Raw genomic sequence first — 17,310 nt, 5'->3', positions numbered from 1 at the left:
AGTTAGTGTGCTTTGCCATGCCATGTTTGACTCAAAAGTTGTAAATGAAAGGTTTGGTCCATACTCGGATGTGGAGTGTACGTCAGCTTCCCCCAGCAGGGAGGCCTGGAGGTCAGCCTTTGCCTGTATCCAGCAGCACGCGCTCATGCAGGGGTGTTAAGCAGGTCTGAACTCAAACGTGCAGACGTACATGCATTGAAAACATAGATGATTAAAAAAAAAAAAACCAAAAGACTTAAAGACTTCCTCTTCCTGCATGAAGGGTATATAGCACAACTGCAGGTCTTCTGTGCAAAGCAGTTACAAGTTGCTGCTTCCCATTTTCCAAGAAGTGAAGCAACAATTCCAACAGTGCCTAGCAGTCTTGTTAGTAGGGCAGTGCGCTACCTGTTCAGGGGTGACTGCAGGGTCCCTCCCGGGGGATGTTCTGTGGAGTACTGCAGTCCTTTATGCTGCCTCATTCCTTGGGCTGGGCCTAAAAAAACGTTCAGGCCTTGGTAACCACCCCATAAGCTCTAAGAGACTAAGAGAGAGAGAACCAAATATATCAGAGCGCTTATGCGATGCATAGACTACAGACTTTTTACAGCTGAGAAACATGGTAGTATGACACACAGACACGCACTTCCTATCTGTGGCACTGCTCTCCCAGCTGCCAACGTCATGTCTCAGCAAAGGGAAGGCTGTGGTTTCTTGGAAATATATTTGGCAGTATGAGAGCTTACGTTGCTTTTCCAGATAAGACTGGAGAGACACACACCCTTGTTGTTCAAACATATTTCTATTTTCAGCACTCTGTCTTTATTGCTCATACCAAAGCCCAGGAGATAAAGCCAGGGTGTGAAAAATGCTTGTTACTTTTTTTTTCCCCCCCTCGTCTTGCTCTCCATGTAATGATTGCAGAGCTCTTGACTATGTCTGATCTCATTACAGATAAATGCAAATTTGTTCATTACCATTTGCCGTATCGATGGCAAATACATGATGGGAGCACCTGGAATGACCTTCCCATGATGGAGGAAATTGAAAAGGCCTACTGTGACCCAAAAAACAGCAGGTATAATGATGCTGGACTGCTTGCTTAGAGTACTGTGGTTGAGCCCCTGAGGAAAAACTCGTTTTCTTCCTAAAGATACCTGACTTCCATAACTTCTGATTACCGAGCTTCTCAGAATCTGGGAGGATGTACAAATAAGAGGGTTTTTTTTTTTAAAGAAAAGTAAAAGTGATTGCATGGAAATATCACCCCATTTTTGTCTTCTAAAAATAACACAACAATATCTTGCATTTATTGCAAACTATACAGGGTAAAAAGAGGTGGGTGGAATTTAGTGCTTATAATATTAGTATTTCAGATAATGAATCATGATTTATTTATAATAATTAAGTTGGGCCTTTTAACAACAGTTCAGAGCTGGTCCTTCTGTATGGCTATTCCTTTCCTAATGCAGGTAGTATCTGTAATAATAATAATAAAATATAATAATATCTGTAATGTGCCTAGAGGAATTTTATGAAATGACCTTTGTGTAAGCAGCCCATCTCTTTTTTTTTTTTTTTTTTTTTTTTTTTTAAGAGAGTGCATTTTTCTTTTAATTCTTTTCTGAAAGCCCCACTGTAAGCCACCTGGACTTGTAGGAGACCCCAAGTTTGACCTCAATAAAATGGTATAGTCATTTTGGTCCATGCCTCTTCAGACAGCAGATGATTTTGATTTGCAGCTTGACTAGGCTGCTGGATGGCACAAATCACAAGCAAGATTCCTGAGGGGAGGCTGCTTTCAAAGTCTTTCTGCCTGAGACTTAATTTTTCAAGCCTCGCAGGAGTAAGACCCCAGGTGGCTCCAGTGACGAATGCTGTTTACAGAACTCACAGCTGTGATTGCATCCTCTGTAACCACAGAAGAAGAACAAAGTTGATAAGCTGCAGGTGTTTGCTGGCAAACTCAGTCACCTACTTACCAACTTCTGGTTTTGTACTGAGAAAAACTGTAGCCGTGCTTATTTATTGCAGAAGTACCTTTTGCCATATTGTAGCCCCAGACTGTCTGTAAAGCTGGCAGTGCAACATCTGTCTAGTGACTGAGATGGCATTCAGTGTCTCACAGGCCATAGTTTGCTTCTGAAGATTGGAAACTGTTTTCAGAGCTGCCATGCATGCTGTGGGAAGTACTTTTCTTTCAGGCCTGAATATATATATATATATATATATATATATACTGTTAACTATAATAAACCTGAATTTGTCCTTACAGCATAGCAAGTAAGAGCATTGATTTCCAGACAATGACCCAGTCATGTTCTTTGCTTCGACGCCTCTCTACGCCATCATCAGTCACAAAACCCACATTTGTATTGACCACGCAGTGGATTTGGTATTGGAAGAATGACCAAGGCCAGTGGATTGAATATGGAGAACAGGTGAGTCCACATCCTGTGCTTTGAATCACTTCTGAAATGTGTGGAGCCTCTTCCCCCACTCCCCTTTACTCAGCAAGGTTAATTAAGTAAATACTTGTGCTTGAATTTTACAATGTCAAGTAAGGCAGTGAAGCTACAGATGTTCATAACAGATGTTGTTATAAAATGATGACAGGCTGGAGGGAAGGGAACATGCCTTATCTCCTTGCAGTGAAGTTCAGTACGAACAATTGTCTGTCCTTGTGTCTGGATGATTTGTTATAACTACTTTCCTGGCAAAGACCTTGTTGGAAAATGCAGGAAAGCAAAATTCCTTTTTTTCTGACTTGTGTTGATCAGACTGTTTTTGAAGATGTATGCTGGTTTCTCTAGTCAGAGTCCCTTTTGGAGTTGTCCATGGCTTCTATGCAGATTTAACATGTATACACTGTCCTTGAGATGTATTGCCTTTAAATTATTCAGTCTTGCCTCTCTTCTAAGCATTGTCCTGCTTCCTTGGACATGCAAGGATTGCTCTGCTCTCAGACTAAATGTTGCCTTTTTCCTTGGGTGGCCAAGTCCTCTTTGATGAGAGAGTGATCTATCCGAAAAATGCAGGAAAGGAGATAAATAAGGAATCTCTCCTTCCCCCAAGGCAGATGAGTTTTCCTCATCTGGTTTACAGTATAGCTGCACAAATGGCAGAACACAAAGGTAATCCAGGGACGTGGAAAAGTAGGCAGGGAAAGATGATGGATATAGTGGCTCTGGCAATGGTGGGCCTTGATTTCAGTAGGCAGCTTAAATGGAAAGCATCTCCATCAGCATACCCTCATATTTTACATTGTTTTGTGCATTACAGAATTATACTTGCATTGTGGTTTAACCCGGGTGTAACAGAGCAGTCTAAATTTTAGTCTGCCGACTAAAATCAGTTCGTCGCGGGGGAGATTTTAAACCATTTAAAGAACCACCGCCAAAGGTAGCAGCAAAAGTAGTTTTATTGAAGTAGGATTTTGTAAAAGTGAGACTTAACAAAGTCTGATGGCAAGGTTCATTCTGTTACTTACTGCACAGAGGATATAATAATAATAATAATAATAATAATAATAATAATAATAATAATAATAATAATAATAATTCATAGTTACCAATACAAAATCTTAGTACACTATAATACAGGGTTATGCGCGATATTGGTCACGTACCAAAGATCTGGAGTTGGTAAGGGGTCTCTCAGCCTCAAGGAGTAAGCTTGAGAAGTGTCCCAGCTCAAGGGGAGAATGCCGCTGTGCAGCCTGCTCCTTAGCAGGGAGAGCTCAAAAAAAGCTCACTCAGGCTGTCATATTTATGGAATAAAGTGGTTGGCTTGTAGTCAAATTACTTACAATGGGAAGGGTAAGCACGAGACTCCTTGTGCCCACAACTTTCTTTGTTCCTTGACAAATTAGTCTTGGAAGAACCACCTGCTATTCATGTGTTAATCGCATGATTGGTGTTCCAGTTTCCAAGCTCATACACATCACTGCTCACCATGTCACCCTGTTCCTGTGTGGGTTTTCAGAGAACAGGTTGGAACTAGAGAAGTTCATGGCCCGATCATGGCCTAGGTACCTTTATGTCCTCTGGAGCCTGAACCAAACTAACACGAGTTACGTCAAGGAGTTAAGTGCATCCGTCACACCCGGCCGGCAACTAAGCCCCACACAGCCGCTCGCTCAGTCCCCCGCAGTGGGAAGGGGGAGAGAATCGGAAGGGTAAAAGTGAGAAAACTCGTAGATTGAGATAAAGACAGTTTACTAGGTAAAGCAAAAGCCGTGTGCACAAGCAAAGCAAAACAAGGAATTCATTCACTGCTTCCCATTGGCAGGCAGGTGTTCAGCCATCCCCAGGAAAGCAGGGCTCCATCATGTGTAACGGTTGCTTGGGAAGACTAACGCTGTAACTCTGAACATCCCCCCTTCCTCCTTCTTTCCCCCAGCTTTACATGCTGAGCATGATGTCATATGGTATGGCATAGCCCTTTGGTCAGTCTGGGTCAGCTGTCCCAGCTGTGTCCCCTCCCAGCTTCTTGTGCACCCCCAGCCTACTGGCTGGTGGGGTGGTGTGAGAAGCAGAAAAGGCCTTGCCTCTGTGTAAGCACTGCTCGGCAGTAACGAAAACACCCCTGTGTTATCAACACTGTTTCCAGGAGAAATCCAAAACATAGCCCCATACTAGCTACTATGAAGAAAATTAGCTCTATTCCAGCCAAACCCCATAAAACTTGTTACAGAAATTTAAATGGGATACATGTGTGTCCATCATTACTAATTATGTATTGTGTGTGTTATGAGTGTTTGGTAATCGCACTTTAGGCCACGATAGTTCTGGGTAGATTTTTCTTCATCCTGCTCTTTGCCTCTTCTTTCCCTCTACCCGAACTAGTTATCCAGGGTTTAGTCCTGACTGTGTTTACTCATTACCCTTCTCTCTCTCTTTTTTTTTTTTTTTTTTTTTTCTTTTCTTCCCCTGCCCCCCAAAGGGAGAAGGGGATAGTGTCAGCTCACCATCTTCTGATGTTATGGAGAATTTGTATCTAGCAGATCCAGATGCCACCGTATCTTTCCAGGCTGGCTTGCAACATTACCAGCTCAATTTTAAAGGTACTCATTTTAAAGGTTCTCATTTATAACTATGCAGTGCTTTACAAAGAGTGACTTGCAAGCTATTCCAGGATTTAGAAGCTATGACTTCTTTTACTAACACTACCAGATTTACTCACTGGAAGGGGAAGTTAGGTAGTAATGGCCCAGAGGAAATTCCTTACAAAAGTAACCTTCCCCCTTATTCCTTGACGCTATCCAGACTCACATTGGGCCAGAAATAAAAAGATGCGTAGCCTTCATATAAAGTCATAGTAAACCTTAAGTAAAGCGAGTTAACCCTGTGGATGGTAAAAATGAAAAATGAAGCATCTTTCTGTGCTGCTGGGGCAACATTTAAAGAGCATGAATGACTTAAGGGAGCAAGCAGGATAAGCACAAGTTAAATAACAGAGTTACAGGAAGGAAAAGAAGCTTACATAGGCTTTGTGCAACTATTCTTCAGCAGACAGAATTTACAATGAATATGCATTTTTTATTAATGAATGACTGTCATTAATTAATGACCCCATCTCGTAGACTTATTCATGACTTTTTCCTTCTCTTTTCTCCTCAAGAAATGACCCAGACAAACATGTCTTCTAAAACTCGAAGACAGGTCTGCAGGCGACCAAAGTTTGTGTCTGCTGAAGATGTGCAGAAGATAAAGAAAGGGTAAATGATGCTCTGGGTTTTTTTCATATTTCAGAAGTAATTCTAAGGCAAAATGGCTGCCAGTGTTGGCAGTAATTGTGCAAAGAATGCAGCTGTTGCTAGAAAAAAACATATCCATTTGACTGAACAGAAGCTGTATCACAAACTCTTGGCTTGGTGCATCACCTGGTTTCTGGGGTACATGCTACTCCAGGTGCCACATCCACAGGACTGGTGATGGATAGTTGCTTCTTAAAGAAGCAAGTGGAAGAGGAGTGTGACAACTGAATGGCAGGATCCAAAGCCCAGCTCGCAGAATGAGGCCATTTCCCAGTTTCTTTGTGGTTTATTTTGTTTATTTTTAAATGTAGGAATTGGCCAAAGGGGATGCTGCCAATTTGAAAGTTCAGAGCAGGACTAGAATTACTAACACCTTGTTTTCTGCCTATTTGCAAACAGCCAGAGGGATTCTTCTATTCCAAATCAAACCTGTCCCAGCCACTGGGATCCATCTGCACTGCCTGACTTGGGATACAAGGTATCTTTTTTTTTTTCCTTTTTTTTTTCCCTCTTGTAATTCTGATGGAAAGGCATGATTCAAAGAAGAATGCTGCTTAACTGAAGCAATTGTAACTGGGTAGATGCTAAAAAGTGACAGGAGTGACTTCTTGGGTGGGTGCGCTAAAGATCTAGGTGACCTCCCAAGAGCTTCTGAAAAAGGTGCCAAATTCCCATGAACTTCATCTGCATTTTAGGCATCTATCCACATGTAAAAACAAACCTCACCAAATTCAAGACAAAGAGATTCACTGTTAAAAATGAAAAAATGGCTTACCTTGGTGACTTGGTGGACCAGTTAAGCAAGGAGCTTCTATGAAGCATGTATTTCTTCACTAGAAGCTGGGCTGAGACCAAGCCTTTTCTGTGTAGGCCATTAAAAAGCCATCCAATAATAATACCATCATGGCTGTTGTTGGATAAGTTTTCATTGGAGACCTAGGAAAGGAAAATCTCTGTATGCTCCTTCAAGTCACCCAGTACTGTCACGTACATCACAGATCTGAGCACAGACCATGGCCTCAAGGAACGGCAGAAATAAGGAGTTACAGCCAAGAATATCAAAGAACATTTGCAGTGATCTCTTCAACAAAACAAAACAAAACAAAGCCCTGCCAGCCCAAAGTCTATATGTTCCTATTTGGTCTGCCAAGACCAAAAATGTACAGGTGTTTTCTAAATTGCTAGGTCTAACGGTATTAAGAAGCAGTCCTTCTGGAAGAGAAACACAGACTCTGTAAGTGCTACAGTATGCTAGAGAAAAGGATTTTCATTGTTACACTTGTCCTTTTTTGTAGTGGTTTTGACCCTGATTAAGGAACAGCACATAATGTGGAGCGTAAGAGTGTGTCACAAAATCTTGTGTGATGCTGACCAAGTTATATTGGCACAGATATCGTGATGGCTAGGGACAAGACAGAATATAATACCGTATTTCCAGAATTCTTTCTGGCTACTTTCGGTTGACAGAGAGCTCCATTGCTATTCTCACTCTTTGTATCTTATTTTCCGTAGTGTAGTTACGTTGGCACTGGCATTAGAACCAGAAATATCATGTATCTTAGCTTCTGTGGGCCAGTTTCTGTTATTCTGCTTTGTGCTGAATGTTTCGTTTTACCCCGCCTACCCTCTTTTGTTGGATTATGCCTTACTCAAGGTAACACCAGTATGTGGCCATGTGTGTATGTAGCAAATTCCTCTAAATACAGTTCTGATGAAAAATCAATGGGTAGAATCTAAGTCAACTGCTGTGTACAGTAGCTCCCTTCAATAGCTGTTTTTCACAATTAGCCAAAACCCCCTAGATTTTCAAGATTGTAAAAGTGTCAGGTGTCCAGCACATGCCGAATGAGCTAATAATGAGTTAGTGTGGGAATCTGGCAGCCAGGCCTTTTGAAGATTTGGGCCTGTGATATTATGAGCTCTGTCAAAATAATAAAGGATATAGCTCATCAGCTCTTCCCTTGGCTTATCAGCAGCTTAATTGATTAACATCAGCTTAAATTTTTCAAAAGAATGCCAGGAAGACAGGTAGCTCAGTTCTTTTTAGGTCTCCGAGTTGTATGTACTTAACGGTTTCCCTTGTTTACTCTGAAAACTTCAGTCTGAATTTTGAGTCCATTTGTTTGGGTGTTTCTGGAGTCACTGAGGTGAGTGTGAGAGGCTTTGGAATGCGATGTGCCTGGTGTCGCTGGTGGTACTTGTGGGGATGCGTGAAATACAAGGATCATCTTGTTTCCCAGAGCTCAGTTTGCTTGCTGAGTTGGCACCTAAGAAAACCGTCTCTTAACTTGTAAGCTCAGTGCCTTTCACAGGAAAGGAGAAGTTAATTCTGTACCTAAAATGTGACAGTACCTGTTGGCGCTAAAAGTGAAAGTCTGGGCTAGATTAAATATTTCTGTGGGACCCTAAGCTTGTTTTTTTGCAGTAGGTAATATTGGGACTGACTGGAATTCTGCATGCATGTGGTAACCATCATAACATCTGACCATTACGACTTGATGAATTCCCTTCGCTTCAGACGTTGACAAATAATCCTGGCAAAATTTGCTGCGCTGGAAGTGATTCATTTTAAAAAGGAACACCTATTTGAGATAGGGAGAAAGTAATCTGTGCTTAAAAAGAGCAGCTCTGTTTTGGTAACATTGCTTATTTTTTGAGTGTTGCAGTGTCTTCATCTAAATAATTTAGCATATAGAAAGTAGAGTGTATGAAATGCACAACGGAAATCGGTAACACCAATTGGAAAGTTGGTGTGGGTCTCTTCTGTCTTTGGTTAACAAAGTGGAATTAGTAGTTTTTAAAGGAAAAAAGAAAAGGAATTGATATTGTCTTGGAACTTCATGCTGGGTTTTAAATTGTATCTTTAATGTGCAACTGAGAAATGTGTGCAATTAATGTGTGTTTTTCTATCAGAGGATGTCTTTGTGTAGCTGCTATGTTGCTGAATCCTGACACGTGTGCCAAAGATTGCTGTGCTGTAAGAGGAATGGGAGCTGACGCAACGGGAAGCGTCTATCCGTGTACTTTATAGGCATTAGTTCTAGTTGGGTCACTGGCACTAATGCAAACTATGCTGCTTCCAAAACCTCGGTTAACCAGAGATCAAGGTTCGATATCACAGAGTACTGTTCCTGTACAGTCATACGCTAACAGAAATTATTGCCAGGGCAGTGATTCTTTCTCTGCCTCAGAAACTCCACTCCTTGATAGTGGGTTAGCAAATGCTTATCCTCTCTGGGATTTTCCCTTTTAAGTCTGAAGATGAAAAGAGCTAAAGAAATTACGTTGCTGTGAAGTATCAACCTGCAGTAGCAATGTGGTGTTACCCTTTATTAGCAGGGGAAGCGTCCTTGGGGAAACGAGCACAATCCCATAAAGTTTTTATGCAAAAGAGAACTGGCTTTGCTGCTTGGAGGCCATCATACGATAAAATAATTGAAGTGCCTTTCTTACAGGATTAGGCCTTGTACCATGTGGCTGACCCTCTGTTTTACCCAGAAAGGTTACAGTTCCTCCGTCAAAGAAGCAACACAGCAAAAGCATATTTGTACTCTAAATAAGTACTGTTTATGTATAAATAAAAGATGTAGTCTGAAATACAGTGACATAATTTTCATCTTGTAGGTGATGGTGAGCAACTTGAGCTGTGGTCACAGAGCATGCAGATAATAAATACTCGCCCATCCGAATTGTTTTATGATGTGTTGTGTTGTAAAGAGGCTTTGCAAAATACTTTTGTATTAAGACATGGGAAATTTCATTCAACCTTGTAAAAGCTTTTTAATAAATTCAAAGAAATAATTCTTCCTTGTGTAGCTGACTATTCTTAATCCTTATAGAAGACTTTCCTATGGTAGGCCTTTTCTTCAGTAAATATTTAATGCACAAGCTGGACATCGTGTCCAGAAAAACACTTCTTTATTTATATGTGGCTGTGAAATATAAGTCCTATTTTATCTTCTCTCTAAACTCAGCCTTCTAAAACACGGAACTTTTGCCTGACAGGTTAAGATGTTGATTTCGTATTGCCTCCTAGGATGACCACAGCTTTCTTGCTTAAAACACAACTTTGATACCTGGGATGTTGGGCATTTCACTTTAAGACACCTTGAGTCCCCACTTGACTTAGGCAGCGGTAAAGTGGGAAGTATTACCAAGTGGCATCAGTCTGCCAGCATTATGCATTTTCAGTTTAGCTTACAGAAGAGATGTGTTCGTTCTAGGAGGTTAAAGACACAGATTACTTTGGAGAAAAAATTGGAAAATTTATGCATAAGTAAGCAGAAGAGCGTGAATCATGTTTTAATTACGTTTTGCCTTAACTTTTCTTTGGGAAAAATGTGCATTTCTTGATGGATTTTTAACCATGAAAAAAGTGTGGCTTTCCATATTAAGTGTCTGTCCAAATTATTCATATAGTCACAATCTAAAGCATTAAATTAACCTTCGTATATAGTTTGGGGACCCTTCTGAAAGTATATCTGCTGTAATTAGGCTTCTGCATGCTACAAGCTAACTGAAGCATCATGTCTTCTTTTGGTTTGTATTTTATAGGCAGTGGAGATCAGTAATACAACCTCTGAATACAACAGAATAAAGGAGCTGTTTCTTCAGACTATGAAAAACTACAATGTCCTTAAAATACAGAGGATTCAGAATCCATCCCTCTGGAAAGTGTTTCAGTGGTTAGCATTTGTTTCCTCATCCTTAAGGGGAGGGAGTCTCCAAGAGCTGGTATCCTGTATCTTCCCCCTACGAAAGGGAAGACTTTACCACCTGTGCTTTAACGTGACTGGTATTTCCTTCTTAGGGGCAGTTTCAGGAGTGAAATTAAGTGTCTAAGGCCTTCCAGAGAATGCCATGCTCCCCGGGGGAGGTTCTCTTGGCATGACTCCTTGGAAGATGGGGGGAGGGGTACGGACAGAAAGACACAAATGACGCAAAATTGGGATGAGGATACCCACCAGTGATGTCGAATAGCATATTGTCTCAGGGATTGAACAGTAGCTGCCTGCTGCACATGCTACAAATGTTTATCCGTTAGAGTATGTGAAATACTTCCTGAAAAAGAAGTGTGCGAGGGTAAGGATGCCTAGGCCTTTTTTTTTTTCCCCAGATTTATTTAAGGCATCTTCAAGAGTTTGAGTACCTTTGCTGAATGAAGTCAGTATTCACTGAGAAAGAATCCTAATGCTTTAACTTAATGATCTGTGAGCTCCAGAGCTCCTTTCTGGTTTTCAGCATCTGCATCAGTGATATTGAACTCCAGGTACTTACACCAAGCTAGATACCAACAGATTTGAGCTGGTGCTAGTGACAATAAACGACCACGTTCAGGTTAATTTGGTAGCAGATTAAGTTGTTGCATAGAACCATTGTCTAGTTTAAAACAAAAGCACAGATACTTAGTGGAAGTATTCAAGGACTGTATGGAACGGTAATGGAGAAAAAAAATACTGCTCAAATAAGTACTTTCACCTGTGAAGTGACTGAACCCAGGAAGTTATCAGCTAATAATTTCATAAGACACTCCAAAACATGTAATAGCGCATAGTTTTTCTCCTCCTCCAATGAGATAATTAAGCTAACCAGGCAGAGTTTAACATTGGCAAGTTCTCAATGAATGAATTTCAGTCCATCGCTCTTAACTTTTCATTTACGCAGTTTACAAGTTGGAAGGAGTCCCCCCTCTCCCTGGCTCTGTTTACTTCGTAGCTGATCACTTCCTGAAGACTATTACTGTCTTGTCTGCTTCAACAGCTTCTGAAAACCCGTGGGATGTCTGGACGCTGTGAAATAGTGATGGGAAGTGCTAGTTGAGCCTTCCGTCGTGATTCCTCTCTTGATACTGGTCATAGCTCAGTCTGACTCTGGCCTACATCTGTAAGGTCTTCAGTGATGAAAGAAGGTTCAGTTTCTCTCTTTCTGGCTCTGTCTCCTCAGCTGCACTGATCTCGCGGAGGGGCAGGCGCTCAGGGTGTATGGTATGAGTTCACTAGGGGAATGAAGAACAAGCTGCCTTCAGCTTTTAGCCACTGCTGGAGCATGGAGGCTCTGCGGTTAGTACAGCCTGCGCTCCGCAGAGAGTTTGGGGGTGGGAAGAGACTGGAGACGTTAAAGCAGAACTCGTAGGACCCTACAGAGGAGCAAAAGGTTGGTACAGTGGGGACTGTAATCGTGTCAATGCTTACTTAAATTCACTGAAGAAAGCCGGGATCATCTAGAATTCCTGGGCAGTGACATCAATATATTGCTCATCTTGTAATTGTTCATCGTCCTGCTAGTCTGTTTCATCTTCCAAGCTGAGAGAGGAGAAAGCAGACTGGAAATCTCATCCAGCTGATATTCACATGTACATTATGTACTTGTTTTTTCTTTTATAAACGCTTTTCTCCCATTTCTTCCACGGCTCACGCTCTCCTCCCCTGCATTTTTCTGTTAGGCAAAAGGAGCAGATGAAGAGGGAAAGTGGAGGGAAGGAAGTAAACGAAAAGCTCCTGTTCCACGGAACCGACGCCTCCTTCATGAAAGCCATCTGCATTCACAACTTTGACTGGAGAATTTGTGGAAGCAATGGAACTAACTACGGAAAGGGTACGTAGAAGTGACTCTGTGTGTTAGACGTTTACTTAGACTCCTCTGATACTAGAGCAATCAAAGTTTTTAAGTCTTTATATAGAGGGTGAAAAAAAGAGGTAGGAATTGGTATTACGATCTTCCTTCCCTCCGGAGAGGACAAGAATTTGATTTGTGTGGGGGTAAGTTTTTTTCACAAGGTGAAACAAGGTTAAGAGAATTAATGTAGGGATTTGAAAAAGCCTCTGGTGCTGTAGGTGGGATCTTCTGAAGGCTCAAGGTCATAATGTGAACTTGTCAGAGAAATGGCCGCTAGTCTTCATGGAAGGGAGCAAGAAGGGTGTGCATTCCCTCAGTATGATTGTGGAAGGTCCTCATGTTTTCTTGTCTGTCCCTCTCATCATAACAGACATACCTGTAGTGTTTTCATATGTTTTGGTTTTTTAAAAATTATTCCTAAAATAGCAGATTCTGAAGGGAAATTATGTGGTGGAATCCTTTCTCTTGTAAACGTGTCTATGGTATTATGTACACTGAGTAAGAGGAGAGCGGAGAGTTGGGTCAAATACCTTCTGAAAAACGAGGGGATGCTCAGTTTTCGCTGTCTCTTTATACGTATTCCTTATAACCATGTTTTCATATAATTTTCTAGGGAGTTACTTTGCTAGAGATGCTTCCTATTCCCATGCATACTGTCAGCCTGCGATGAAAACAAACATCATGTTCGTGGCTCGTGTATTGGTTGGAGATTATATTAAGGGCAATGCAGCCTATGTTCGCCCCCCGACAAAGTCTTTTGACAGGCTTCGGTTTTATGACAGCTGCGTGGACGACGAGTTAAATCCTTCCATTTTTGTTGTCTTTGAAAAACACCAGATTTACCCAGAGTATATAATAGAGTATAAGCAGGATGAAAAAAAATGTATTATATCGTAGAGGGACCAGAGCTGTTGGTATCCCTCATCTTATTTTCCGTATTGCAGGTGTTCTCATACTTGGTGACTTCTTTCTTTTTAATACAATCCTTTGGAATGTTAAGCCAAAGAATTTCTGTATTGAGGAGGGCTGGCAAAACAGATGTTACATTTGTTGAGACTAATTGCCTTGTCTTCTCCTCTTCCTCTCTTAAATGAAGCATAGACATTTGGATAACCATAGCAGAAAAATAAGAATTGTGGGATGGGAAATCGAATGTTACAACTTCTGGGGGTAAATAATTGTAAATGCATTTTCTTAGACATAGAGAGGATTTCTCTTTGCAAACAGTTCAGTTTAGAGAAAAAATTAACAGTACAGTAGTTTTTAAGCAAACTCAAGTTTTTAGTAGTCGCAGATTCTTTTCAGCGCAGAATACCGCTGTTCTTGATCCTCTCGTCTATCACAATTCTAAACAAATCAGTGTGTGTAAGAATGACTTGACTTAGTTTTCAAAAAGTGCTGCTTGTTAATGCTGATACTAGTTTCAACTTTAAACTGGTAAAATGAAAAAACCAAAAGCTTATTATAAATCCATGTCGTCAGTTCTCAAGTGGAGAAGTTTCATCTGTACAATGGCAGTTACTGTTTGGATCAGACAATTGTTGGATCAAATTCCTTTTGCAGATCTGCAGTAACTTGCTGTGTGACCTATACAAAAATAGCGCTCAAGTGAAACTGTGAAAGTCACAACGTATGAATAAGCAGGCACTAATATTTGGTGGTTTAGCTGCAATAATGGCCGTAAGCATATAAAGGCTGTGTCACAACAAGCCAGGCTTTCAAGTGAACGTGGCCACGTATTTTCTCAACGTCAACATTTGCTTTGCAAATGCTATAGGACAGGAGAAACATCTTAAGAAGCATTGATATTTTCTGTCCTATTCGTATACGTCAATTTCCGTTTTTCGAGAAATACGACATGACTGGAAGAGACCAGTTATGTTCTCTCGAGGCCAGCGGTACGACTGCTGTCCTAAGACACTTTGTACACCTGTTTTGGTGCCCACATGGCATTGGGCAACGCACTGAGAACTCGCTGACAAGTGTAGTTCCTCTTCGTGTTTTGAGGTAGCTGTGGGTGATCCTGGATACTGCTTCCCTGGATCTGCATTTGACAAACTTGCTTTGTCTCTCAGTGGTGTACAACCCTACTAATGGTGGTTAAGCCCTTTTTTATTACATGCTTTTTATTGTCCTAAAAAGAAAATATAGAAATTCGTATACAGTTTCTACTGAATTTTAATACGGCGTCTGTAAGTTAATCGACCTGAAGACCCTCTGTACAAAGATGTCTTATTCAGGCGGCCTAGCTGTGAAGAGGGAAACTGCTGCTGAGGACAGAGGAGCAGTAACTTTTGCTTTCAGATAAGCTTTACGGTAACACAAGTAGCCTCCCAGTTAGTTACATCTTTGATACAAATCTGTCAACCACACCTACTACTCAAAGTTTGCAAGTTACCAAGAGGACGGAGAAATATATAAAACTGGGAAATCTTATTAGAATTACTGTCTTAGAACTAACTGAAAACATGCATCAGTAATACATTAAAAGGGGAAGATTTTACCGCTTTTTAAGATGTCTCTCACTTTTGTTTGCTTGTAGAGTTCCTGAATCATTGAGTTTTGCCATATTTGCAAATAAAATGTGTTTTCCCTCGCTTTTTGCTTGTTGGTGTGCAGTTTGTCTCCGTACGTAAACTTAGGGCACAACCGAACAGACCTGGTGAACTAGCCACTGAATACACCCGCTCAGCGTCTTCCTCTCATCTGTGTTTCTAAACTGGGGAACTGCATGGATGTCATTTTGCATTTTAGTGCAGATGCTTAGCTAAGTATGAAGGGTAGAATACAGTCCGATTCATGGAGAATATTTCTGTAAATGAACTTCCTAACTAAGACACCTTTAATATTAAGTGCTGTGGTAGTTTGGTTGGATTCCATGTAATTAAACAGCTGCTCTGAGCAGTTGTTAAAGTCCTAAGAAAAGGGGAAAGAATAAGGTGAAGTAGTAGCAGAGCTACTGGTTTTAATATGTAGGAGTAGTCAGGTATTGACTTATTCTAAGGGTGTACTTTTTTGAATATCTAGATGAGTAACTTTTAAAGAATCGGAACCAAGCACCTATAGGACACAGTGCTGCACTTCACCCACCCCGTAAGCTACAAGACAGGCAAATACCTGGAGAATGCCAGTGAGATGCTGACAACTTAAAATCAGTCCGAATGACAAAATCTAGAGGAAGGACAAGGGAGGAAACGGGAACTCCAGTGATGCGCTTCACGTTGTCAAAACTGCCCTTCCATAGGCCTGGCGAGAAGCGCCGCCGGCTGGGGGTACAACTCTCTCGTGCAGAGGATATCGGCTGTTTCGTCGGTGCGGGGTTGGGCTGTAGATGAGAGCTGCTCGGGGGAAGGAAGGAAGACAGGAACTTTGGTCAGGGTAACTAAGCTGAAGAGGGAAGAAAGCTAGAAAAAGCATACTCTGAACGCAGGAGAATGGAGAATAAAGAAAAAAGGGTTCTCCCACCTACGGGCACCTCAGCCTCTTCCTAACTGATGCCAAGAAAAACACCTTGCGAGAGCCATGCAAGGCTGACGGTAATCCTTCGCCCTTTGAGCGTGCTAACAGGCAGAGTGTGCGAGAGGAAAGGAATGATGCCTTGCGCGGCAGCTGTGCAGCCACTGGGCCGAGTTACGGTTCCAGTTGTTGCTGCAACGAGCCAACTTCAAGGTGAGACCGAACCAAAGTGTGTTTTCATCACAACCAACAGCATTTTGGAAGTAATTTTTTTTTTTTCATTCCTAGTGATTCTGAGCAGAAACCACATTTGCGCTTTTCTGGCAATCCTAGCGCTGCCTAGTCAGACTGCCACTTGTGGGCCCTGGTTTTGTCTGAAATAGCCTACGTCTGATAATAGCACTTCGATTTGTCGCTGCTGATGCTTTTCTTGGATTTCTGGATTGGCTAAAAGCAGGCTATTGACTGCCCTGCTGTATCTGCCTCGTTCGCTAGCCTTATATTATAATCTGATCAATGGCTTTCAGGGAATTCAATAGGTGCAGAACAAGCTTGTTCAGAAAAGGTTAAAAATGCATTTGCTAAGGGCACATTCTGTGTTTAATCCAGTTACTTCTTCTTTTTGGCACGGCGTTACAGGGGCTCTGCACGAGCACAGATACTGCTGCTCTTCACTTCTGGATGCCTTCTTTTTGTTCTGCCTTTAAACTGAGGGAATAACTCACGTTTCGAGAAACAGAATGTGTTGTGTGAATGTGAATGTGTTACGAGCAGCACCAGTGTCATTTTTTTATTTAAAAGAAAAAAAAATCTTAGCAAGTTTGTTGCATTTTTTACCTCTGAATATAATTTTTTTCCAGTCCTACCCCTGTGAGCTGGGGTGCCAGCCAGCTTGTTTGCTTACAGGGAAGCGTAGGCCAGGTGCCATCCTAGCAGTCAGCTGGTCAGCAGCTCTGTTTGTTAGCCGCCTCTCCTCCCTCCAGCCCGCCCAAAACCCCTCAAGTATTAAGATGGAGAGTGTTGTGAGGTGAGCCGTGAAGCGGAATGGCGTGAGCACAGTTCCCTAGCCCCTGCAAGGCTCCGGGGCTTCGGTTTGCTTCCTGGCGCATTCAAGCCTCCGCAAAAAAAGATGCTACGCTGGCAACGGCTCTGAAGAAGCGAAAGCTGTGAACGTGCAGCCCTCTGGCACAGCTGCCCTTGGGGTTCTGGCATCGCAAAGACAAGGCAGCTGCGAGTGGGAGTCCGCAAGACAGACGCAGTGCCATTTTTCAGGAAAAAGACGCGAGGCCTCGGAACAAGCCCGTTCACCGATGCCAAATGTTGTCGTGGCCTGCGAGACTGCACGGTGGCCGTACACAGGCAGGCACAACATCTTCTCGGAAGGCCTTGGTCAGCAGCTAGGCACACGTTAAGAAGCTATCACTTGCTAAGGTTCCTGCAGCTGGCCGAGGCCTTTAGTTTGTATTTGAAAAAAATCTGTATGTATGCCTTAGGTTGAAAAC

The 17,310-nt window shown here is 41.9% G+C and overlaps 1 protein-coding gene across 1 annotated transcript in view; it reads left to right on the top strand.

Moving 5' to 3' along the window:
* Positions 1-14,948, top strand: part of LOC104012712 (protein mono-ADP-ribosyltransferase PARP12-like) — a 29,839-nt gene extending 14,891 nt beyond the window's left edge. Inside the window, exons 5-12 of the mRNA XM_087768127.1 lie at positions 934-1,057; positions 2,255-2,420; positions 4,924-5,044; positions 5,602-5,698; positions 6,137-6,215; positions 10,292-10,422; positions 12,180-12,331; positions 12,966-14,948. Coding sequence (XP_087624253.1) covers positions 934-1,057; positions 2,255-2,420; positions 4,924-5,044; positions 5,602-5,698; positions 6,137-6,215; positions 10,292-10,422; positions 12,180-12,331; positions 12,966-13,249 — 1,154 coding nt within the window. The 3' untranslated portion in view covers positions 13,250-14,948. The remainder of the gene's footprint in view (positions 1-933; positions 1,058-2,254; positions 2,421-4,923; positions 5,045-5,601; positions 5,699-6,136; positions 6,216-10,291; positions 10,423-12,179; positions 12,332-12,965) is intronic.
* The last annotated feature ends 2,362 nt before the right edge of the window (positions 14,949-17,310 follow it).

The sequence above is a fragment of the Nipponia nippon genome, unplaced genomic scaffold, assembly GCF_047370975.1.
Source record: "Nipponia nippon isolate SJK-2023a ecotype South Korea unplaced genomic scaffold, ASM4737097v1 scaffold_3, whole genome shotgun sequence".
NCBI lineage: Eukaryota > Metazoa > Chordata > Aves > Pelecaniformes > Threskiornithidae > Nipponia > Nipponia nippon.
This window is presented reverse-complemented; position numbering and strand designations above follow the sequence as displayed.